Here is a 25,660-nt window from a genome sequence, read left to right as displayed (position 1 = left end):
ACCTGCAAAGAGAGTCCAACGCTCAAGTAAGAAAAAGTATAAGATGAGGTATATGTTATTCAGAGTGAATAGCGTACCTTAAAACGTAGTTAGGGTTTTGTATTTATAGAGATGTTGTGTTATAGGTGGTTACTCAGCATGCCTAGTATTGCGGAGCTATTAAGGAGGCCAGTCTGATTTTGCGGTAACTGCTCCTAAATATATTCAGATGATTATATTAAAGCCGAGATTCTCTCTAACTGAAGATAAGTCACTTTTATTATCTCATTTGGATTATGATTTATAAGTATAAGTAGGCCGAGGTATAGCTAACGGATCGAGGTAAATTTGGGCCGAGCTATAGCTAGTAGATCAATGGATAAATTTGGGCCGAGGTATAGGTTCCATTGGCCGAGTTATACAAAATAGGGCAGAATGTAATAGCCGAGTTTGAAGTAAAACGACCGAGTTATGTGTTGATAATTTAAGTCATGAAAATCCTAACTTGACCTAATATTTGAATTATAGCTTGTAGCCGCCGAGTTATAATGACCATATCACTATGCATATTGCCTCCATCACATGGCATCCAATTTCATTACTAGTTCTAAGTTCGCAGACGCAAATTCATATCTCATAAATGTGACGTACTCATCAAGTTAGGCTGGTTGAAAATGGTACACAAGCGCTTTTAGTAGGATGTCTCAGGAGATAGTTGAGTGGGTAAATTGCTTCAAAAAGGATATTTGGCTGCAGCACAACAATGAGAATCTTATGTATGTCATATGACCACCAATTTATCTGAGTGTATCAACATTGTAATGAATAAAATTTAAAAATTATCAATTATAATTATTGTCCAAACGGCTCAAGAATTTCAATATGGGAAGGAAAGTAGTGTTTTGGCCAGAAATGGGGGAATATTGTGTTTTACCCAATGGTGGATGCATGGTCAATACGCAGGGGCGTGTTGACTGCCACAAGTGGGAGGCGAGATGACGTGGCGTAGGTTGAGTGGGACACGGTGGCATCACGTGGGGGCGTGCTGACCTAGCACGTGGGGGTGTAATGATGACGTGGCAGAGCTTGAACTGTCCACGTAGGCATCACGTGGTGGCGTGATGATGACGTGGCAGAGCCTGAATGGGCCAGGTAAGCACCACGTAGGGGCGTGCTGATGTAGCACGTGGGGGGTGATGATGACGTGGCGGAACTTGATTGGTACACCGGGGCATCACGTGTAGGCGTGATGACGTGGCACGTAGGGGCGTCCTGACACGTGGCAGGACGTGATTGGCCTGAGGCAATCAAAACGTGGGGGCGTGGTGAATGCTACTCTCTATATAAGGCAATGCTCGGGTTTATTTTCATTCTGAGGAAGTGTGTGAGTGTTCTTTGAGTGTGTTTCTGGTATAATGGAGGGTACCGCAAATTTGGTAATGTATTGCGACGGTGAGATAATACGTAATACTCATGAGGGAGTGAGGTTTGTGTGCCAGAATCCATTTTTGTTTGTAGTTCCATGCACCATGACGTTTATGGAACTTCAGAATGGTCTCTGTCAAAGCATGGAGAACAGTACGTTAATGAGAGTGAGCAAAATTCTGTACCGGAATTCGGTTGTAGTTTTTGGTGGTCTAATACAGTTTGATACCATGCCAATCACTGACGAAGTGACTATGCATAATATGTTTCAAATTCACCGGCAGACTCAGATGCGACAGCCACAGATTGAGCTGTATGTTGAGTTTGAAACCGTAGAGGCGGAAGGGATTCAAAATGATTTAGAGGTGGAGGATGATAGAGCTGCAGTGTACGAGGGAATGAATAGTGACAGCAAAGAGGACTTCGAAGCCACTTATGAAGCCGGTGACGAAGACGAGGATGGTGATGTGAGAGTTGAGACAGCAGCGGATAATGTAGTGGTTCACCCCTCGATCAGTCAACCGATGAACGTGCCACCTTTTATGCGTGAGTTGGATCTCGACACCATGCATGCACCGGAGTTTCCGGAATATTCAAGCATAGGTACGTGATGACCGAATAATATGTTATCTTTAATCTATACTTTGGATTGATTAATAAACGATGATGGGCACTTTCTGTAGGCGTTGCTGATCCCGAGGACGGAGAGTTCCGGATTGGAATGGAATACAGTTCTAGAAAGTCGGTCGTGGCAGCAATTAGAAGTTACACTATCGCTAGAGGAGTTGACTACGACATGTATGAGTCTGAGCCACAGACGTTCTATGCAAAATGCAAGATGTATGGGCGTGGGTGCGACTGGTTTATCCGAGCCAGCTTGATACGGAAAAAAGGTTGTTGGGAGATACGCAGATACAACGGTAGGCACACGTGCACAGTGGGGTGATTTCACAGGATCATTCCAAGTTGGACTCGGATACAGTTGCTGAGGCTATAAGGCCATTGGTCGAGACTGACCCGTCCATCAAGGTGAAATCTATAATAGCCGAAGTTCAGTCAAGGTTCAACTATACCATCAGTTACCGAAAGGCTTGGTTGGCAAAGCAGAAGTCCATAACGAAAGTTTTCGGTGATTGGGAGGAGAGTTTCAAAGCCTTGCCGTGGTGGCTCTCGGTTATGGTTCAGAAGATGCCTGGGTCAGTTGTCCAGATAGAAACACGCCCACTCTACAATGGGAATGAAGAGGCGCAAGGGGTAAAAATACTTCATCGCATATTTTGGAGTTTCAATCCATGCGTTAGGGCATTTAGGCATTGCAAGCCCCTAGTTCAGGTTGACGGAACACACCTATATGAAAGTACAAAGGTACACTTCTGGTCGCTGTTGCACAGGATGGAAACCAGAACATTGTGCCTATCGCTTTTGCCTTGGTGGAAGGGGAGACAGCTGATGCATGACACTTCTTTCTCAGGAATCTGCAAATGCATGTTGTCAGAAAAGATGGTGTGGGTATGATCTCGGACCGGCATGAGTCAATTCGGGCAGCAGTAAATCGTTCCGGAGGTGACTGACAACCTCCAAGAGTATGGTGGATGTTTTGTATAAGGCACATCGGCAGCAATTTCCTACGAGCATTCAAAGTCCCTCACTTGCAAAATCTTGTGGTCAACATTGGGTATTTAAGAACGGTGGAGGAGTATAACATCAACTATAAGAGGTTGGAAGAGCGAGGCGAGGCATATGCCAGGTGGTGCGATGCCATTGGGCTTAGACATTGGGTATTGGCATTCGACGAGGGACATCGATGGGGCCATATGACGACAAACCTTGTCGAGTGCATTAACTCAGTGTTGAAGGATGCCCGTAATCTACCTATGTTGGCACTAGTCCGAGCAACATATTATCGGTTAAATGAACTTTTTACGCGGAAGAGTGATGAGACTCACGAACGCAAACGTGCTGGATATATTTATTCCATATTCGTACAACAGCGGATATAGGCAAGTATGCAACAGGCTGGAAATATAGTTGTGCACCATTTTGACAGATGGAATGAAGTATTTGAGGTGCGCGAAATGACTAGCGGAAAGGTGTTAGTCGTTGATCTTGCACGACGTACGTGTGACTGTGGACACTTTCAGGTGGAATGAATACCATGTCGCCATGTTATTGCTTGCTGTGCTAACCAGCGAATCGATTGGTAGGTGTATGTGCATGACGTGTACAAGATGACAGAGGTCCGTAAGGTATATAGATTCGAGTTCTCACCGTTAGGTGATGCCGAGACATGGCCACGGCATTCGCTCCCATACCCAAACAAACAACAGATTAAGAGGGCCATCCATCTCCTTCGTATAATATCGTGATGCATGGCATAGTGCTCTGTAAAGATGTGCGAGACATGCTGAACCCCAACTATAAGTATGGATCCGCTCGAAATCGCGAAGCAACGGTAGATACTTCGCATGGGCGTATGCGGTCGACTTATCTGTGAATAGGGTCGACCCTAACATACAGAAAATCTGACATCTCACGTATCTCCTTATGGACTCTTTAGTGTCCAACGGCTCCTCATCTCTGATACATCGAACCCAACCAAGCTTTATATAGGATTTCGAATTACGACTGAGCACCGGTTCACATCCGAATATTGCCATGCTCTGACTCTGAACGAAATCACTACTACTATCAGTCCATCCACTCACAGGCTCTCCATCAATTGGTAAGCCAAATATATGTGCGACATCTTCCAATGTCACTGTAACCTCACCCACCGCCAACACAAAAGTGTGAGTCTCCGGCCTCCACCTTTCAACTAGAGCAGCTAACAACGGGTGAAATCCTCTTATCATCCCAATCCTAGATACGTGGTAGAATCCCATGGCGCGTAAGTAGTTTTCGACCCTCAGGTTTCAACTCTGTGGCGGATCCAGTTTACGCACCAACAAATTTCTGTTAGGTTGCATCAACAAAATTATATTTGTTATATTACTTATAAATATTCATTTATTAATAAACAAATATTAGCATATCTATTTATAAAAATGTATGTGATCACTTCAATTAATAATATTATTTACATATTTATTTATTTTAATATTTTATTTGTTAGAATCAGTAACGTGCATTGCATTACCATAGTTAAAATAATTTTTTTTCGTGCATCAACATATATTTCTCTAATATTATTAATAACAACGTATATATATTTTTCTAATATTTATTTATTACTTTAACATTTATATATTAAACTTTTGAATATGTTCAACATACATATTTATTTACAGAATGTATATTTTTTATTTTACTATAGTATTATTTTTATATTTTTATTGTAGAGAAATATATATATTTTTTTTAAAAATTTAGTATGTCGTATAGTATAGTATAATATATATATATATATATATTATTTTAGTATTTTTATAACAGAAAATTAATTCAAAATTAACAAAAAAATATATTTTAACATATTAAATAACAAAAAATAACAGAAATTAAAATACACAATAAAAATATAATTTACCAACTTACATAAATTGGATGATCCAAATAATTTATAATATGTTCCTCCGGAACATTATAATTATGAACTATTCTTTAAAATAAATACAAAATAATATTTTTTTTACTGCCTATTTTTTCACCCTTTTTCTTGTGGAGCAGCAACACTCTTCCCTTCTAATATGAGTTTGCAACCCCCCTTTTCCTAATGCTTTCTGCCCTCTCACTAACATACTTTCTTTCTAATTGCAGTTGGAGGAGGAGGCTCTTTATATAGAGCAACGAGGAGGCCACGCTTGCTGTTTATCGGGGTGAGACCTGTCCCCTGCATGCCAGCAGCTGCAGCACGCCCCCTGTGGTGCATCAGGACTCCGCGACGCCAGCTCCACCACGCTCCTGCGTGGTGCCAGAACCTGCATGCTCGCCGCGTCACCACGCCCCTGCGTGGTGCGGACATGTTGCTCAGTAACAGTACGTGTTGATCGGCAGCTCCACCGCTCGGTAAATCACCTCATCCTCCAATATTCTCCCAAAACACCAACTTCTTTTTCATAACAAAAATAATTTTTGTGTCCAAACTATTTATGAGAAATTATAATAGTTATGGATTCGAAAGGGTCATAAGACACAAGCTCAACTTATGGATAAACAAACCATTTTCACATTGTTATGAATGTATTTCATTTTTAATACAGACGAGATACGTATATTACAGGATTCATGTCTTATTCCATTTGTATTAGTGCATTCTTGCTTATGTTATCCTCTTTAGGAATTAAATAGTACATAACAAACTTATCTTTTTTTAGGATAAAATATGTAAAAAAAAAATTGTATTTATATTCATAAATATAATATTTGTTTTATTTATTTAAAAAAATTTCAGAATTTGAGGGGAGCTATGAAGCACGGACACTTTGCTGAGTTATCGTGTCCGCGTGTCGGACACATTTTGGACACGACACTCATCGACACTCGTCCGACACGCGTGTCTGCTGTGTTCAACTGTGTCTTAATAAAAAATAAAAAATTCTTCTCCGGACACTCCTGGACATACCTAAATACAATCACGTGTCCGCGTATCCAGTCTTATTCTTAACATATATTCTTAAAATAAATTTAGATATAGTATATATTATTCTTTATTAAAACAAAAAATATTTTAAATACTTGATATAATTAAAATAAGATATTAAAAATAATTAAAATTTTTAATTTATATTTTAATATCAATAAAATATCAAAATATCATTACAATTTATCTAAAAAATACTTTATATTTTATATATATATACGTGTTTCCGTGTCATGTAAGATTTTAAAATTCGCGAGGCGTATCCCATGTCGTGTTGTATCCCGTGTCCGGACAACATAGGACCGGAGAAAAACAGAGAGAAAAATAGAGAGGAGGGGAGACTTTTAGAGGTGAAGGTCAACGACAAAGAATCTTAAACTCAGGCAGTCACCAACAAGGAAAAAAAAAAAAAACCCTCAGGAAAGATCAACATTGAGTCTATGCCAAAAATATAATTATTTTATACGAAAAAAATAGTAGCAGTATCAGTTTCGCAGTGAAGAAGAAGAAGAGGAGCATCAATGGTCGCCCGCAAATTCCAGGTGCTCCACAATGATTCCAACTATGATCTTGAATACGATACGGATGATGGCTTCGAAGTAATTCTTTCTCCCAAAACAATCCCTAAATTCCCTCATTCTTTCTTTCTCGCTGACGATCACGAAAGTCATGATTGCAGGTTTTTCAATTCCAACTCTTCTCTCTCACTTTTGTTCCTCCCGACCAACAGAAGGTTCAATTTTCCACCTATAATTTCAATTTAATTCTATTAATTCATATTCATATATGATATAAATGAAATTATGTGTTTGAATTAATTCTCCTGAAATGCATAGATTTACGTTGATGAAGATGATACCCTAGTCGCCACTGACTCCGATCTCCTTGCCATTTCCGACAAACTCCGACTAATCTCCATCGAAGACGAACCTCAGCCCCAACCAAACACTGATCAATCATTGCAGTCTTTATCCGATGAGAAACTCGCTAAGCTCTTGCAGGTTCTGCTGCATTCTCAACGCTTTTTGATCATTTTCTGCATTTCCTATAATCTAATTTCATATTTGTGTGTTGAGAAGGAGGAGGAGGAAGCTCTTATGTTGCAGCAGTTCATGGCTCATGGAGATCCTCAAGAATTTGAGCACCGAATACGCCCTTACGTTAAACAAGTTCTTATGGTATTTTTCAACTTATTGACTTTATTGTATTGTATAAGATTACAAGAGTTTTAGGTTCATGAATTGAAGCTACATTGCATTGTATTTGAAAACAAAGTTTGGTTTTGGGTAAAGTTAACCAACTCTTATTGGTTTCAATCGATTCTAAAGAGAAACATGTATCAGTATGGTCCATATGAATATTATTGCATAGTTGATTCTCTGTGCTGATTGTTCTGGAGTTCTGGTGTGTTGCAGTATGAGGATGCAGTGCGCCAGGAGGCTGCTCGGAAGACTGTTCCGATGGAAGAGCTTGAGGAGAAAGCCTTGGTCTCTTTGGCCAAGGTAAGATGCTGTATTTTTCTCTTTCAAGATAACATATTAGTTCTTTTAGTAATCATGAGTCAAATATATAATATATTGTTGCGTAGGCCCTGGAATTGTCTGTCTTCCATTTTATCAGCATCTTTGTGTGGATACATCTCTTCCTTTCTTGGTGTTGGTTACATGTTGATTTTGAGCTTGTGATGATGTTTCTATGTCATAGCATCCCTTGTTGTATTCTGCTAAGTTTGCTCTGTAATTAATAAGCCTGACAGATTAAACATTTTCCAGGAGGGTAATTTTAATCCTTCAAAAATAGAACGAGATCATGCTTTCCTGCTGCAGCTGCTTTTCTGGTTCAAGAAATCCTTCAGGTGTAAATCATCTGATATATCTGTTCTGCTTTACTGCACCAAAATGAATCAAATGCATCTATGACCGATAACTCAATAAAGATAAAATAGAATATTTTCACTGGTCTGAACTTTTCATAAAATTGCCGACACAAATAGGATTTATGCAGCATTGCTGGCTGAGTTGCTTGGATCTTGCTTTGTTTCCCATGAAATTGAATAACATTTGTGTCTGTTCTCTTATGCTAAACGTGTCTGATTATTTTTCTCCTTTCTTTTTTGTCTCTTCTAATAGCTGGGTGAATGCACCAGCTTGTCAGGATTGTGGCAACACAACTGCGGGCCAGGGTATGACTGCTCCAGATCCTTCCGAAACTCGTTTTGGAGCTTCCCGGGTTGAACTTTACCGGTATGGCCATGGAATATGGGCCTTTCTTCAATCTCTGATAACCTGTTTTCCTTGTATTGACATCAAGACTGTGGTTTTGCTAATTATCATAGTTGATATAAATCTTAATTTTCTTGAGTACTGAAATATTTCTCCATTACATTTCTATTTGCATTCAAGAAATATGTTAATGACAGGCTAATTTGATTATTGTTTACATAATGGGTTTTGCTTATAAAGCACTTTAGTAGGTTTCTGTTCCTGCCAACTAATTTTTTGCTTCTATTGTTCACCTGCTCATTTTATCTTTCCACAACACAGCTGCACTCATTGCTCCCAACTGACCCGATTTCCTCGGTACAATGATCCAATTAAGGTATTTAACTTGTGTCAAATTGTTATAGTTAGCCAACTGCCAAACCTAGCAGATTTATAAATTCTCTTTTTCTCTCTTGATCTGCAGCTTGTGGAAACAAGAAAAGGTCGCTGTGGGGAATGGGCAAATTGCTTTACGCACTATTGTCGATCTTTTGGTTATGAGTCACGCTTGGTTTGTAAACATTTCAAATTCTTTTTCTTTTTATGATGATCTTCTTAGTTTATTATGCTGCAATTGAGTAGATAATGCATTGGTGTTCTCTAGGTCTCTACTGCTAGGAAGTATGGTGTAGAACTGTAGATTAAATCTTTGAAGCACTTGATTTGCACAATATAGTTCTGAATTCTGATATTACAAAATACAAATGAAGTGCTTATGTATGAAGCATCGCAATTACGATGTTGTCTTGTTATTTAGTAAATTTTCTAATATCTGTCTGACATGGAACTTTTTGAAGATTTCTGTCACTGATTTTAGTTTATCTCCAGATTGTGGACCTTACGGATCATGTTTGGACAGAGTGCTTCTCTCACTTTTTGGGAAGGTAAAATTGACCAAAAAGCTGCTGCATTTTAACAATATGCTGTAAAATTATTACCAGTTGGACAATATTTGTTTATGAGCTTATGACCTTACAGATGGATGCATCTTGACCCATGTGAAGGAATCTATGACAAGCCATTGTTATATGAAAAAGGGTATATATATATAATTCACTTTTACAGTATGTTTCACATTTCAGTATTTATTGCCTTCATCCATTTATAATTGACTGGGAAAGTAATTGTCCTTGTCATTAGAAGTTACTGTCATGCTTCCTTGTTTTTTTGACATTTTTGTAATATGTGGCATAGGTGGAATAAGAAATTAAATTATGTTATTGCTGTAGCGAAAGATGGAACTTATGATGTCACCAAACGTTACACCAGGAAGTGGCATGAGGTGGGTGTTACAATTTGTTTTCTTGCAATTCTTGTTTTACATGCATATACTGATTTGTTGGGAATTGATAAGGATTTTTTGTGTCTTTTTTAAAGGTCCTATCTCGACGTATCATGCTTACAGAGTCTTCTTTGTCATCAATACTCACTGTTATAACAAAAGAGTGCCGAAGAGGCTTTGCACCTCAGCAACTTTCAATGATTGAAGCCCGCGATAAGGAGGAAAACCAACAAATTGAGAGGAGTGTTCATACTGAAGATGATGAGTCACTCTCATTACCTGGAAGGAGAAGTGGGGATGAAGAATGGCGTAAATCCAGATTAGAAATGGGTTCTGATAAGGATGGTATATTGAGTACGTCTGCTTGCCCAGTGCGTTTGTGCATAGATGAGCATGTGACAAGAATTTATAATGGATTTCGCCCTGTCCTTCGTCAGTTTGTTGAGGAAGAACTAACAAAGTCTGAAGCTGTCAAAGTACTTGGGATTATTAAAGGAATTATCTTGGATATTTGTAATTCCCCTTTTAAAACAAGAAGGACCTCCATTGATTCAGTTCTAAAAGACCCAAAGTGGCAGAAACGTTTGCCATCTTTTGATGACCTACTTGAAGCTCTTTCACTGAAGAAACAGAATACAGATGGGAGGGTTGAAATCTGCTTGGCAGGTAACCCTGTCTTAACTTCTTTAGCACTGCCCGTTGTGCTAAATGCACTGGATGACATGATTTACAATCTTAACAAGTGTGATAGCTATGGGAAAGATTCAATTACCTTGCCCCTTCTTAAGTTAAACAGAATACACTCTGGTTCAGTCATTGCAAGTGCAGAAGAGTTGCCCTTTGGGATTGTGAGTCTGTTATGACTTGTTCATTTTATATGTTTTCCTATTACTTATACCTTATGGTATCCATAATTTTTTTGGTTTTATAAAATTTCAGGCAACGTCAGCATTTGATGGAACTTGGATATCAAAATGGGAAGAGCCAAACGGTGCAAGAGGTATCTTAATAAATAATTTATCATTAACAATAAATTCTATATATTGATGAAATTTCATTATAGTTGTAATTTGCTTTTTGTTGTGACTTCATAATAGATTATATAATTCTGCTTATACAGCAAACCACATCCCTAATTGGACTACTTGACTTGGTAGTTTTCTCTGCAATTTAATTTGCTCCTGTCCTTCAATCTTCTCATGTATATTCTTTAACAACTATGAAATTTTATGAATAGTTTGTAAACCACTCACTGAAAATTTATACTTTTGACATACTAATATTCACCAGTTTCTTTGTGAATTGACTATGCCTAGCAGCTTTCGCTCCCTTGATGATTTCATGTTAAATTACTTGACCTTAGGATTTCTGCTTTCTTTGCAATCTCAGGCTTGAAGACATATAAAGAGTAATGAAAAATAACATATAATTATGAAATGGAAAGAGTTAATAAAGAAACCCAAGGTTGGAGAAGGTGCAGCCATTGCTCTCTTTATTTGATATTAAAATACGTAAATTTTTAGGTGGTTGGATTATGTATAAAACATCTGGTAACAAGATGTTTGAGCTTGCGGCATATGAGTTTATGTCAGCCAATGATGCACCAGAAAGAGATCCAATGGACTGGTATGGGATTTGGAATATTTCCTGCTGTTACTCTCTGTTCTGAATTTCTCTTCTCATGTATATGCTTCAATTAATGAGCCATGTTTTGATATTCATGTTTTTCTTTGCGGCCTATGTTACGCACTCAGGGTTCTTGAAGGGAGCAACGACAAGGGAATAAGCTGGCGAGTTTTGGATAACCATACCTCTCAGTTCTTTGAAGAGCGTTTCCAGCGGAGGACATTCTTGATCAACTCAGAAAGTTTTCCAGCCAATTTGTTCAGGTAATTTGCCGCGGAACCTTACGAATGTGTTATGTTCTTGATCTTCCCAGCTCACTTAATATGGATTTGCAGGTTTAGATTTTTGGCAGTCAGAGATGTTCATTCTAATTCCAGGCTACAACTTGGTAGCATTGACCTCTATGCAAAATCAATGTAAAATGTGGGGAAAATTCTCAACTGAATTGATACATCGTAGTTGTCTGTATTATTTTCACAATGTCAATATGTGAAATCAAGTTTCACTCTCTTCATTGTAAAGTCAAGTTCATTGCCTGAATTTGTAAGTTATATACTAGTATGTGATAATCGATAAGTACTTTTAAATGAATGTTTCACCAAAAAAAAAGGGGACCTATTCAAGATATGTCTTGAGAATAATAAGACTTTAAGATTGTTCTATCAAGTTTTTGGTTTATGGTTGGTGCTCATGAATTCCGTCTCTCAATTTTGCACTTTCCAACATTCATGTATAGACGCTATCAATAAATTATAAAACGTTGAGCTGTCTGAAACTATGAAATAACCTACTGTCTAGAGACGCAACAACACTATGATGATACTGTCTGAAACTATGAAACGAGACCAATACTTAATTCAACTAAAGAAGACACCATATTTTGGTAGTTGTTTTTTATCATTTAATGTGAGTGTACTCTCACAAGCAGTTCCTCAGCTCTATTCTCTTTGCCAACAACAAACTTGAAATCACAAAGGTTGCCCTCTTCAACACTTTTAGCCTTCCAGAAACTAGACCACCCTTTTGCGAAATAGCAGCGTCCGCGATCCCCGGTGACGATCTTCACTGGCCATAGCTTGTCATTCTCGTCTCGCAGCATAATCCCTGATTTTAGGCTGATGTTCAATTCCTTTGTTACTCTTCTAGGAATTTCCTGCATCCCACCAACAAGGCAACAACCAACACCATTTTTGTTATGTATATCATCCAATCTAATCCCAAAGTATTATTGCATGCATTTGAAAACGGAAGAGAGAACCATGCCTTTACTTAGAGGAAAAAATAATACTAATTGTATCTTCAAAAATAGAAGTATTAGCTGGTTTTGTTTAATATATAATAAGCACTGCACGTCCTCCATACATAACAAAGTTTACAACGTTGAATTGTTTTCTCCCACAATCCCAGATATCGTGCTAACTACAGAAACAACTAAATAAGAAACAAAAATTATATTTATTTTGCATCTATTTAATAACTTTGTAGAACCAAAATAAGAATAAACAAAAAAAAAACTAACCATTTTCTTCATTCTCCAGTGTGACATAGGTGTCACAAAATGAGGGTCCTTCAGGGGAACGAACTTCACAAGACCAGATGCCTTGCTCTCACAGTTGCTACCATTTGCCCCATTCTTAACTCTTTTGGATTTCCGTACAGTAGTTCCTTCATATGGCAACAACAAAAGCAAACACTTAATTAGCACATACATTTACTTTTAGCTGTGTAACAAATGACAAGTTGACAACTTTAAAAGGCAAGTATTAGTTCTTGTAGTTACCCTTTTTTGAGTGAGATTTCTGGTTTAATTTGAGTGCCGTGATTGGTGAAAGTTTCCTTTTAAGGCCACGCTCATGCTTTCTTTTACTATTCTGAAGATCAGAATCTTCATCATCCGAGATCATAACGGGGTTAAGTTTCCCACTAATTGCAGCTTCTTTTCTGCATCCACTTTTGGAAAATATCTTCACATGAAACTTGGAGTTGCCATCATACTCAAAGACCAAGAAATCAGCTTGTTCCAAACACTTGTCTCTAGCAAACTCTTTCCATCCATTCTTGAGGACCAATAATCCATCCTCCATCTTCTTTAACTCAACATCCCAAGAGTTTCCTTCATGATCCACAAGAGCAGTCTTTCTTACTATATTTGCATTGATGAACTTGGCACTGAAAGCCTTTGGTATGCGCTAAAAAAAGGAAAAAGAATAAGTTCCAGCGATATATATACACTGAATGCACTTTAAATTATAATATGATCAACTTGCATCCATGGTAGTCGCTGGTATACACTGAAAAAACATGGTAGCTCCCAAGAATAAAGTGATACGTAGTGTTGCTCTTATTACGTTGAAAGACATGATCTTTAAGTGCTAGTATAAACAAAGATCATGCCCTTAACGATGCAACTGCATTAAAAGATATACTTTTTTGTTTTTGAATATCACTAGGGGATTTTTTTTTTAATTTTTTTAAGAGAATAATGAGAATGAAATCCATTTGTTGGGTGGAAATGGGAAAGAAACATTCTTGAAAAAGATCAGAATGAGATATTAGAATATAGATACATACCAAGAGAGTAGAACTCCTTTGGGGCAAGTAAACTTTGAAGAATTCAGCAGGAAAGGTTTTGGTATGATAAGGGGGCTGTGGATGTTCCATGTCAGAAAAGAAGATGACGAAGAAGAAACAGCAAAGCAAATGTTATGGAATGGCAGCTGATGAAATGAAAAGGGTGGCTGTTACAATACTCTTATATTATTTGGAGTTTTGAAACTCCATCAAACTTTAGAAAGAAAACTGCATATGTTACTTAGTTTAATCATAAATGTATATTGGTAACATCGTTAAGTAATTAATGCATTCTTTTTGTAAAACTACAAACACATTAATTATAACCTCTAAAATATATTTTCAATAAAATGGTAATTATGATTACTATTGAGATTTTGTTTTTGATTATTTACTCTTGAGAATTTAACATGTTCTATTGGTATATAAGTTATTAAAATTATTAAATTTATTTATAAATTCTAATTAATTAATAATTTTAAATTTTATTTATTTTAATTATTTATTTAATATTATAATTTATCTCATAAAATTTATCTTATATACAACTATTCTTCATCCATAGCATCATGATTTTAAAAATTAATTATATTATAACATACATATATTAGGAACAAAATTAACATTTTTTTTAAATGTTATTTCAAATTAATTTGTCAAAAATACTTCAAAAGAAAAAGAAAATATTGAAAACAAATCTAAATGCATTGAGGTACTGCATAATTTTTTTTTAAGATTCCATTGAAGATGTTTATTTTAGGTTATTAGTTGAAAATAATTTTAGATTTTTATAGTAAAAATTAAAATTAAAAATAATTTTAAGTAAGTAGTCACAAATTAAGGAGAAGAATAGTATTACATTATCGTCAGATTCATAACTAGAGTTATTGTTTCTAATGTTTAATCCATGAAGTTCGAGTGTAATTGGATTGACTTGGGTTGGGTTTAGAAGAAATTGAGAACTCAACTGATTAAATTTGATCGCTTTGAAATGGATTGGGTAAATATATTTTGTGACTAAACCTAGACCGATCATATCAAATTTTATTAATTTTTTTTTTAGTGACTAAATAGAAAAGAAAGAAAAAAAAAAAGATACAAAACCAAATTAATTGGCTAGGGTCATATCTAAATCTATTAGATGTTGAAGCTCACTTCATGGTTGGCTCCAATTCGAGTGAATGTCCGCGACAGAAGCAGCTGCTTTAGCCATACAATCTGCAACACTATTTGCAGTCCTCTGAATTAAAAGAATAGAGACTCTCCAATTCCAATTCATAACCTCCCGTATATGCTTTGCCAAATCCCATTCCAGAATATCCTTACCAAGCATTCTTTGGTTTACCAAGAAAAGAGCTTCTAAACAGTCTGTTTCACAAATAACCTCACGAAATTCACTCTCCCAAACAAGAAGTAAACCTTTTCAAATTGCATACAATTCAATTCAAATTTTATTAATTTGAATACCGAATTAGAATTAGATTTTAAAAAAGGTTTAATTATTCTGTTAGTCCTATAGTTTCGTGAAATTTTTAATTAGGTCCCTATACTTTTTTTTAATTGGGTCCCTGCACCAATTTTTTTTTCAATTAAGTCCATCTTAGTAGTAATTGGCTTAATTTTATAGGGACCCAACTAAAAAAAAAAAGAATTGGTACAGGGACCTAAATAAAAGAAAAAAAAAAGTGTAAGGACCCAATTAAAAAAAATTTGGTGCAAAAACTCAATTAAAAGAAAAAAAAAAGTATAAGGACCTAATTGAAAATTTTGCGAAACTATAGGGATCAACAGAGTAATTAAACCTTTAAAAAAAGGGAAAAAAATTTTGCAACGAAGAAAAATAAGAATAAAAAAAAATGTGAATGATGGTTGAAGTTTGACTAAGGTTAGGTAAAAATTATATAAATAGTATATTTTTGTTTTTGAGATAATTAGGTCAGGTGGGTTCCAAACTCTAAAAAAAAAGTATTTTATAAAAATTTAAAGTTTTTTTTTCAATAAAATTAGTGGTGATTTCTAAATTTTTTTTTAAAATATATTATTGTCTCAATCTTGTATCTTGTCTTCGTTAAAAAACATTAGAGAGTTAAGTCTATTTATTCAAATTATTTCAAAATTTTAATAATAATTTTAAGAATAGTTTTTATTTTTTGAATAATATTCTCTTTATAATACTTAAATAAATAAATTTTTTATTATATATTTATATTTACTTTTATGAATTGGTGTTTAAATAAAAGAAAAAACTACCATTTGTAACCATAAATTTTACTAACGCTAACAAAAGTACCTATCAAACAAGAAAGCTAACGTTGTACCTATGAAAGATGGGTTCTGTGTGACAATAGTACCAAAACCGTGATTTTTTCATTGAGTTTTTAATAAAATTTTCAAATTATCCCTTCTATCTTCTTCCCCAAATTTCAAATTTCACAACTCTCGTTTTTCGTTTTTCTCTGCCACCGCCAGTCACCATTCCCACAAGACCCAAGCATATGATGTCTTCCTCTAACCTTTATCCTCAACCTCCATCTCTCTTTATTCCAATCCTAATTTGTTTCCCAAATCTAAATCCAAATCAACTTTAACATCATTATCCTTGTTGTTTCTTTCTTCTTCGGATGCAACAACAACACTAAGAAAGCATTGTCAAACTCTTCAACCTAAATATTGTTGTTCTTCTTATTCCAAAGCAATAAGTAGCAGAATTCAGCAACCAGAGCCAACAAGAGGTAGAAAAAGGGGCTGCTGTTAGAGTATTTTCATGCCATTTGGTGGACTGATATTCACATCGCAGCCGCCGCTGCTCAGGCTAGGTTTCCGAGGCCACCGCAGAACCCTCTAGAAGGTTGTGGTGGTAGCAACATTATTGTTGAAGGATCTTGTTTCACTTTGAGTACTGGAGAACAATGAGGGATAATGATGGTGGCGGGGTACATTGATGAGGATGAGCTTCTGAACATGACGAGTACGATCGAAGACATAGCCAGGGGAATGCAGGGTGAAGAAGGACCCACACTCCCAAGCCTACTTTCGACGACGACATCATCAGCAAGTGCTGCTCTTCCTGTGAGTTTCCAGCGAAACTTCTCCTCTGCAACAAATTTCTTTTTCTTTTTCTACACTAGATCTACAAATCCATAATATTTGAACAATAACCTCAAATAATTAATAATCTACGATTTTTAATCTTTTAAATTTTTTGGTGGCTGCAGAAGAAGACGAAGGATGAGGGTTGTGAAATTTGGAATTTGGGAAAGAAGATAAAAATGGTAATTTAAAAATTTTATTAAAAAGTCAACGAAAAATCATGGTTTGAGTACTATTGTCACACAGAACCCATCTTTCATGGGTACAACGTTAGTTTTCTTGTTTAATGGGTACTTTTGTCAGCGTTAGCAAAATTCATAAGTACAAATGGTAATTTTTTTCTAAATAAAAAGATATAGAACATAAAAAAAATCACAACATAAATGTGCTTTAGTATATACAGTATAATAAAAATGAATTTTAAGTATAATGAGATGAACTAAATATAAATAATTAAAATTAGGATACAAAATACTTAAGATCATTAATTTTTAAAATTAAAAAGAAGAACAATAATTAAATACATTCTCTTATACCAGATATTTATTTTATGTTGTATAGTATACATATAAATTTATATTTTTAAAATTAAAATTAATTTATAAATATTTTTAAGTAATTAATGGCATAGAGTTTTTTTTCTCTTTCAATATACTTACACAAAATAAATAGTATTTTGGTCTTTTTATTTTAATATATTTAAATAATATTAATATTAAAAGAATATTTTTGTCTTTTTAATTAAATAAATTTTAAATTAAAATTAAATAATTTTAATCTTAAAGTGTATTTTTTGGTCTTTTACGAATTAATCCTAAAAATATGTTTTGAGTTTTTAATTTTTTAAATTTTTTATTTTTGTTTCAATTGTAATGTTATAATAGTTTTTTTTTTAATGTTAAAATAATCTAATATGATTAATATTAATAAAATAGTATAATAAGTCCAAACTTATCCAAAGTAAAATATTAATTTTAACCCAAACAAATTTTAAATAAAAAATATAAAATAATCATAAATATTAATTTTTTTCTAACTCTTTAAGAGAAGTTTTAATACTTCAAAGTTTCAAGAAGTATAGCATCAGGTCCCATAAAAAAAATACGGCAAAAGAGAATACACACACTACAAAGCGTCATGTAGGACGGTGTAAATTTTAATAAATTAGACATAAATTAAAACTAGTATCACCAAATGAAATTGTATTAGTGTACGCCCCAAAGCTTATTTTTATATAAATCGAATTGACTTAAATCGATTTAAAGTTGATAGTAGAATTTTTTGTAATGATTGTAAATAATTTTATAAAATTTAAAAATAGCTTAAAAAGATGTTATGAGTATTATAAAAATTTGAATAAATAATTTTATTCACTATATAAATACGAGTACATTTTAAATTTTTATAGTATTCATAACATTTTTTTAAATTTTATAAAATTATTTACAATAATTATAAAAAATGCTTATAATAAAAAATTTTAAAATTTTATAAAAATATTTAATTTAAAATTATTAATAAAATTTTAGTTGTACTCGTCACAAAGTGAATAATTACAATGATATGAGTATTTTATATAAAAATCAATGCAAAAAAATTCAAATTCCATATAATATTATTTCGTCTAATTTTAATAATTCATAAATATTTTTAAAAAAGTCTCATAAATTTTTGAATAATATTTTTTTTAACCCTTATTTACATAGGTTGAAAAGTGAAAACATAGTAAATTAAATTGACCAAGCTCTGTTTGTATATACATGTATCTCTCTTATTAATCGAATTAGCCTCTGTTCTATTTATGCATTTGGTGTATAAAACACATAAATCGAATTCCATCCATTCGATTTACATGTATGCACCTACCTCTAACAGTAAATTCAATGTACTTGTTTTGAATTATTTTGGAAGAACTTTCTTGTCATGTTAAATTCAATGGAATCACTTTGATTTACCACCATGTCTACAAATCAAATTTGTTAACTTCGATCTACTACTATCAACCTTAAATCGATTTAAGTCAATTCAATTTACATAAAAGTAAATCTTAAAATATGTACATAACACAATTTTATTTGAAAGGTACACATAATTTTAATTCATGTTTAGTTTATTAAAATATTTTACCCTTAAAAGTATTTGTTATTTTGTTTTTTCATTTTTGTTAAAAAGTAAAAGTAAAATAAGTAAAACTTTAAAGATTTTAACGCATTAATACATTAATATATATCACTCTACAATGAGTATATTGTAATGTGTAAATATGATAATTCTACGGCTTATTTATAGGAAATAAACAATAAAAAAATAATTAAAATAATAAACGCATAATACTTTATCTTTAACAAAAATATCAAGCCAATTAATATTAACATATTTTAAATATATTCTGTTTTGTCTTAGAATTGGACTCTGAAGACGGAAGTATAGTTTGTTGACACTGAAGGGAGCTTTAATGATGCCTTTCTCTTGTGTGTTGTGCTATTGATTTTTAGTTAATCTAATCAATTTGAAAAAATCTACAAAAAAGATTGTAACGTTAAGTCAGTGTTTAATCTTGGGATACTCAAACATAAAATCGAAATGTTCTTTTTTTTGGTATATCTAATTGCCTTCTATATTTCGTTTGGTTCATATCTATTGTCAATTTATATGTCTGTGGTTCAAGATTTGCGTAGCTACTATAGAGGTGTAAAACGGCTTTTTTATTTTGAATTGGCTGTTCTGAATTTAAATAGTTAGTTTCAAGATATAACATAGTGTATCCGAGATATTTAGATATAAATCACAGCTCCAAATTTTTCATTTTGAATTGGCTATTTTGAATTTAAATAGTTAGTTCCAAAATATAACATCGTGTATCCAAAATATTTAGATATAGATCACAACTCCAAACTTAACTTATTATCACCGGTAGTTAGTTAAACTTTTGTCTAAATAAACGACGTTATGGGAATAAAATATTGTGTCAATATCCGAGTCCCAAAATCAACATGCTGAGGAGTCATTCAACGATCAAGCTTGTAGTAATTGTTTTTGTTTTTGGGAAATTTCAAAGGTGCGTTTGGTTCGGTATCTTAATAAATGTTGGTGGGTGGTTAAATCAAGGTAATTATGGCCATTAGATGTGTTGTGGGAAGTGCACAGTTGGTCAATCTAATAGTTAATAATAAATGGTGTATGTCAATTGTGTCTGTGTGATAGTGGTTTTGGTTTTTCCTTTTGCTTTTGTGCGTTGGAAGAAGACATCATTTGTAGTAAATCTATCAAAAAGCGAAAGGTTAGTTTTTCATTCTTACCTTTTTCTTCTAAGTTTGTTGTTGTAACGAAGAAAGTAAAAGGTAAAGTGTATGTTTGGATTAGAGTTTGTAAATAAAATTTTATATAAAATTAATTTTGATAAAAAGTGAGTTAGTGTTAAAGTAATTTATGTTTGGTAATTTTGTATTAAAATAGATTATAATAAAATGAATGTTATTTGGATTACATCATTTAAAATTACGTTTATATCATTTAAATTTATATTATTTTAACATTTTTTTGCTATAATTACTTTTGAAAAGAATTTAAATTTATGTGTTGAAATTTAATATTCTTTTGGTTATAATTTGTTAGTACTCTTCTTTAGTACTCTTTGTATTTAATTATATCTTTCTAAAATTTATATTATAAAAATTAATAATAATAAATAAAATATATACTAATTTAAGAACACATAGTAAAAAATATACAAAGTCAAATAAAAAAATAAAGTTCTATGAAAAAAATATGTATTAATAAAAATGATTAAAAAAAAACATATGAACAATGAATACTAAAAATTCTATTAAAAAATTACAATAATACATATAAGTGAATATAAAAAAATTTTAAATAAAAATATCTATACTATTAATAAAAAAATAAATAAAATTGATAAAAATTAAAACTTAACAAAGAGTAATAATAATAATATTAAAAAAATTTTGTTTGTAAAGCATAGTCATACAAAAAATTCAAGAACTTTGATGATTGTTTTTGGTATTTTTTATTGTATATGAGATTGAAGGGCACAATTGGTAAAATGTCAATTAATTTTTTAATTTATGAAGTGAACGCAGAAACTAAATGCAAAAGTTAGAATTTATTGCTTCTGGTGAAGAAAAAAACTAGCCAAACAAAAATTGCAGCATTTAAGAAGATTGAACGTGCTTCTTGTACTTCTAACGTGTTTACCAAACACACCCAAAGTTGTTGAGGTAAAAGATGACTTGTATGAATTGGTGCATGCGGATGTGATGTGTGGCGCATCCCTTTACCAGAATGAAAAAGCTTTAGTGGAACTTGTTGAGTTTGAAAATTAATAATAATGATGATGACAAACATTTGGTGTTTGGGTTGAAAGCCCAATTGTATCTGTGACTAGTGTGTTTAGTGTGCAGGAACTTAATTAAATCACACTGGTCCAAGAAGAATGAAAATAAGTCTAAAATGAGTCTGGCCCATTTACACAAGTTCATGAAACTAACTGTTCATTCCTAAATTTCTATTATAGATGAAAAGAATGCCTCAAGGATCAAAGAAAGTAATTGGCCCAAAGGAAAAAGAAATCTGATATGCTAGTGTGAAGAAAGGAATTGAACCAAACATAAGCTCAAGGCCCAACTAGGTGATCCATGTCCAATTTCACTTACTCACTTAGATGCCAACTAAAGAATTTGAAATTTCAATTGCTTTTGAACCTTTCCACCACCACCGAACCAAAATTTCATCTTTTCTCTCTTCTCTCTTTCACATCATCCAACGTGGTTTCTCCAAAAGCAAGAAATCAACAGTTGGAATGTTAGATGTCCTCTGGGTATAACACAGAGAAAAAAAAGAGAGTTCTTCAGTGCAAGCTTTGTCTTTCGAATAATACACAAAGAAAAAAAGAGAAAGAAGTTTCTTGAAGAAAAGATCAAATCATTGAAGCCAAAAGCAAAGGGCTCTTCTAGCTCGATCAGAAGATAAAAGTAGATTGTTTCCACTTATATGCATGTTGATAGCTTGATTGAAACCTACCTTCTTCTACACATACCATTTCGAAAAAAAATGAAGAAAGTGGTTGTTGTTTACATCTTTGTGAATCAATGGCTACAATTGTTTCTTGGAGGCAAAGCACAAATCTGAGGGCTTGGATTTATCAAATCCATTGAAAAAAATCTGTTTTCAAGGAAGGTGTATTACTTGTCTCTGATTCCAAATCCTTGATTTTTGGGCTGATGGAAGAAAGAAGAAAAAAGACTTCAGCTAGCCCTAGATTCAAGAAGCTGACTTTATGAAGTAAGCCCTAGGTGTTGAGACAGAGCTCATACAAATAGGAAAATCACTTCAGTTTGAAGGCAAGGAGAGAGAACCAGAATCTGAGTTGCATTGAGAGAATTTCCAGTGAGAATTCAACGCTTTGGACTGTATTTCTACATCAAAGAAACATACCACCAAAATGAAGAACAATCATAGAGAGTTCTGAAGTTGGTTCATCTGATAGCTTTAAGGCTGTGATCATCATCTCCTTCATGGTTTACTGGTTTATTATTCTATTTCAATGTTTATCTTTCTATGTTTTCTCTTGAGTGGAAAAAGGCATAAATGTGAGGCAATTGAAAAAGCCAAATAGAGAGAAAAGGCAAAGAGAGAAACTTGGAGAGAAAAGCCAAAGTTGATTTCAGATTTCTATTTGATTGTATTTCTGTTTTGCATTGTATATCCGATATATCCCGTACTAAGTTGGGTAAGCACTTAGTGTAGTGAGAGTCTAGGATGTTGCCTAGCCAAATTAGACTTGTGTTGAAGTTTGGTTTGTCCCAGATAGCATTATGTTGAGTCCTAGGAAATTGGTGTTTGTAACACTTGAAAGTATAGTGAAAATTCCACCAACATTGTGATGGAGACTGGATGTAGGTTACATTGCACAAAGCAACTGAATCAGGATATATGCTGGTGCCATTTTCTTCTTCTTTGTACTATTTTCTCTCTCTGCGATTTATGAGACAAAACTAAATTGTCTCCTGCATAATCCATCACGTAGACAAACAGTAGCAAAGTTTCATTTCCTGGTTTTAAGGGTTAATCAATTAACTTAAAAGAATGCCATAGATTCAATCTCCTTTCTCTAGGCCATCAAGAACCTTCAGAACTCAGCGCAGTGATCTGGGTTCGTAGACGCTTTGCCATTGCAGTTGAACTTTTTCCTTGTAGTGGGGAAGAAAGGTTGTGAGATGAGGAGTGACTGAGTTTATTTTTATATGTATACGTGTTTGTTAATGGAACTTAATGTAAGGTTTTCGTTTTTAGACTTTGAGTGTAAAGTTTTGACACAGTTAAACTGTGCTCCCTCACAGCTTCACCCAAACTCTTAGGCTTTCCTTCGTGCCTTTGAATGTTTAATGGATATTCTGAAAACTCTTTCTTCTCGGAATATTTTTTCTCCTTATTTCAATCAAAATGAGTTCGAGAGGGGCTTTGCATAAACCTTAGTAGTTATCCCAGGCGTTCGTTGTTTATTTTATACAAGCCGTCCTTTAAAGATTTTAAGGAGATGTTTGTCAAGGTTTGTTCTTGTGAGACTGAATATCCATTTTTTCTAGATGATGAGCTAGGGGAGCAGTTCCCTTTATATTGGTGCCTTGAACCGATGCAGATTTTGGATGTGGTAGTGAGGTTTGAAGAAGATAATTTGATTTTGAATTTTCTGATTGAGTGTTTTTCTGCTGGAAAACTATTATCCATTGTGAAAGTTTTAAAATTTGAAAATCATAAAGAGGGTTTAAATGATTACATTGGTAAGAAATTGTTTGAGTCTTATTATTTGTATCTATATTAATTCATTCGTTGATGTACTGTGTGATGCTCTTTGTATGTGGGAGAGTGCCGAGCTTATCCTAGGCTCAGATGAGAACCTTTTTCGATTAGAAAAAGAAGGAGGGTAAGGAAGTCTCGGCTATCAGGACAGACAAAAATGTTGCTGCGGATGTTGTGCAATCTAGTGCGCAACCACATGGTGAAAAAAGGAAAAAACCTGAGTCTGAAAACTTGTTGGAGATCCTCTCTGCTGCCAATCTTGTTGTCATTTCTGGCATTAAGATTGAAATGAGAAAACAGATTCGTGCTAGTGCGGAATTGATCTGGGGTGATCAATTTCCCTTTGCTGTTTTGGCGGATAAGGTTGCCCAGCATCCAAGTGATGTTCATCTTTTGAAAGATACTGGGAAATAAGTGATTGGACAATTTCTTCAGGTAACTAATGGTGTTATAATGTTTCGTATTTGGCTTCTTTTTGTTTAATTTTGTGTTTGTGCTTACAGGTTATTGGTATGAGGATGTTATGTATTGGTCGTAGCACAGAGCTACTAGGACTTTAGGAGCTTCGAAAAGGAATAAAATGGAGAAAGTTCTGAAGTTGGAGAAGTCGGTAACTAAGAGGGATGGGGTAATTGTCGATCTAAAAAAATATGAAGAATATGGAGGAAGATGTGTTGAATTTTCAAGAAGAAATTCGAATGTTACAAGGTCAGATAAAAGAGGCTGATACTGAAAAGGGGAGGATGACTTCTCGAATTCATAAACTCGAAGATGAAGGATTGGAGATGTTTGCAACAGGATTTGATCATGTTGTGAGTCAAGTCTTTGTGTTTGCACCTGATTTTGAGTTTGGGCAACTTAATGTGACTAAAATAATGGTGAACGGCAAGCTTGTTGATGATAAACCTGGTAGGGAAGTCTAGAATGAAATTTTGGGTACAACTGATAATGAAAATTGACTTAGAATTTCATATTTTGTTTAATTGTTAGTATAAATTTTGTTGTTTTTTGTTTGGTAAACTTTTGTTGGATTTGTAAAGCTTTTGGCTTTTGATGACACTTCAACAATATATGTCGTTTTTTAGAATTTGGGAAATGATAGACTGCTTTATATGCAGCCTTGAACGTATGTATATTGAGTATTTGTAGAAATTAGTTAGGAAACGTGTGAATTTATATTGGAAATTCTTGAAGTTCGAAGTGGTCGGCCTCGTTAAAACCTCCCCGAGTAAAACCCAAGATGGGTAAAACCTCGGTGGTAGAAAAAAGAGTACCTTCCGTTCTTCGACTTGTTACAAATGACTAACTATATTATATACGTAATGACAAGATATTCCATGTGTTTCGTAACTCAGCCCCCTCTAGGGTTTGTAAGGAATATGCACCTCGGCCATATACTTTTGATACTCGGAAAGGGCCTTCCCAGTTTGCAGTGAGTTTTCCTTGTCCTGGGGGTTTCCTAACATCCTCTAATCGACACAGCACGAGGTCTCCTTGTTGTAGCATCCGTGGTCTCACCTTTTTGTTGTACTTCCGCTGCATGTTGAGCTGCACTGCTTCTTGCCGTATTCTTGCAGCTTCTCGTTCTTCTTCCATTGTGTCGAGCTCAGTGTTTCGAGCCTCCACGTTTGCGTCACTGTTGAAGTGGTCGGTTCGTAGCAACCTTTGAGATACTTCATCTGGGATCATGGCTTCTGCTCCATAGACCAGTCAAAAATGTGTTTCCTTAGTTATGGAGTGTGGTGTTGTATTATAGCCTCAAAGTATTTTGGGTACTAGCTCGGCCCATTGGCCTTTGGCCGTCGTCAGCTTTTTCCTTAATGCCTGCAAAATGACTTTGTTAGCAGTTTCGGCGAGCCCGTTAGCTTGCGGGTGCTCAACCGAGAACAAAATGATCTTTTATGTTTAAATTTTGCAGAAAAGAAGCTATTTTTTTATCAGTAAATTGCCTACCATTATCAGTAATGATATCCATGGGTAACCTACATCAAAATACAATAGACTTCTAGATAAAAGATTGTACCTTGT

General features: G+C 34.2%; 3 protein-coding genes across 6 annotated transcripts; 2 read left to right on the top strand and 1 right to left on the bottom strand.

Annotated features, from left to right (window-relative positions):
• The first annotated feature begins 1,394 nt into the window (after nt 1-1,394).
• On the top strand, nt 1,395-2,861 carry LOC148554719 (uncharacterized). Its single transcript, XM_088490452.1, has 4 exons — nt 1,395-2,007; nt 2,088-2,297; nt 2,387-2,658; nt 2,796-2,861. Exons 1-4 carry the CDS (start codon nt 1,395-1,397, stop codon nt 2,859-2,861), a joined length of 1,161 nt encoding a protein of 386 aa, XP_088346578.1.
• A 3,374-nt stretch (nt 2,862-6,235) lies between these two features.
• On the top strand, nt 6,236-11,701 carry PNG1 (peptide-N-glycanase 1). 4 transcript variants are annotated; one of them, XM_016349952.3, is made up of 17 exons: nt 6,236-6,582; nt 6,663-6,716; nt 6,820-6,984; nt 7,063-7,161; nt 7,399-7,485; nt 7,756-7,838; nt 8,113-8,226; nt 8,527-8,581; nt 8,669-8,755; nt 9,073-9,128; nt 9,223-9,282; nt 9,439-9,526; nt 9,622-10,374; nt 10,466-10,526; nt 11,050-11,152; nt 11,281-11,415; nt 11,488-11,701. In XM_016349952.3, the coding sequence occupies exons 1-17, from the start codon at nt 6,505-6,507 to the stop codon at nt 11,570-11,572; spliced, it is 2,163 nt and encodes a 720-aa protein (XP_016205438.1). In that variant the 5' UTR covers nt 6,236-6,504; the 3' UTR covers nt 11,573-11,701. The 4 variants fall into 4 exon arrangements, 3 of the variants coding, with proteins under 3 accessions (XP_016205438.1, XP_020959749.1, XP_088346252.1); XR_001621591.3 differs by having other exon boundaries at nt 6,311-6,582; nt 10,916-11,152; XM_021104090.2 differs by having other exon boundaries at nt 6,336-6,582; nt 6,651-6,716.
• A 290-nt stretch (nt 11,702-11,991) lies between these two features.
• Nucleotides 11,992-13,813, bottom strand: LOC107646462 (putative B3 domain-containing protein At5g66980). The gene is made up of 4 exons (XM_088490127.1): nt 13,724-13,813; nt 12,933-13,341; nt 12,672-12,817; nt 11,992-12,305 (listed from the first exon to the last, which is right to left on the bottom strand). Exons 1-4 carry the CDS (start codon nt 13,811-13,813, stop codon nt 12,054-12,056), a joined length of 897 nt encoding a protein of 298 aa, XP_088346253.1. The 3' UTR covers nt 11,992-12,053.
• Nucleotides 13,814-25,660: the final 11,847 nt, after the last annotated feature.

This window comes from Arachis ipaensis, chromosome B6, assembly GCF_059453495.1.
Source record: "Arachis ipaensis isolate K30076 ecotype BB chromosome B6, ASM5945349v1, whole genome shotgun sequence".
Taxonomy (NCBI): domain Eukaryota; kingdom Viridiplantae; phylum Streptophyta; class Magnoliopsida; order Fabales; family Fabaceae; genus Arachis; species Arachis ipaensis.
This window is presented reverse-complemented; position numbering and strand designations above follow the sequence as displayed.

Coding starts and splice junctions, on each gene's coding strand:
- LOC107646462 (XM_088490127.1), bottom strand. CDS start 13,813: ATGGAACATCCACAGCCCCCTTATCATACCAAAACCTTTCCTGCTGAA. Junction 13,342..13,723: donor AAAGGAGTTCTACTCTCTTG/GTATGTATCTAT, acceptor TCCTTTTTTTAG/CGCATACCAAAGGCTTTCAG. Junction 12,306..12,671: donor ACTGGAGAATGAAGAAAATG/GTTAGTTTTTTT, acceptor GGTGGGATGCAG/GAAATTCCTAGAAGAGTAAC.
- LOC148554719 (XM_088490452.1), top strand. CDS start 1,395: ATGGAGGGTACCGCAAATTTGGTAATGTATTGCGACGGTGAGATAATA. Junction 2,008..2,087: donor TCCGGAATATTCAAGCATAG/GTACGTGATGAC, acceptor CACTTTCTGTAG/GCGTTGCTGATCCCGAGGAC. Junction 2,659..2,795: donor GGAATGAAGAGGCGCAAGGG/GTAAAAATACTT, acceptor GCTGTTGCACAG/GATGGAAACCAGAACATTGT.
- PNG1 (XM_088490126.1), top strand. CDS start 6,505: ATGGTCGCCCGCAAATTCCAGGTGCTCCACAATGATTCCAACTATGAT. Junction 10,375..10,465: donor AAGAGTTGCCCTTTGGGATT/GTGAGTCTGTTA, acceptor ATAAAATTTCAG/GCAACGTCAGCATTTGATGG. Junction 11,416..11,487: donor TTTCCAGCCAATTTGTTCAG/GTAATTTGCCGC, acceptor ATGGATTTGCAG/GTTTAGATTTTTGGCAGTCA.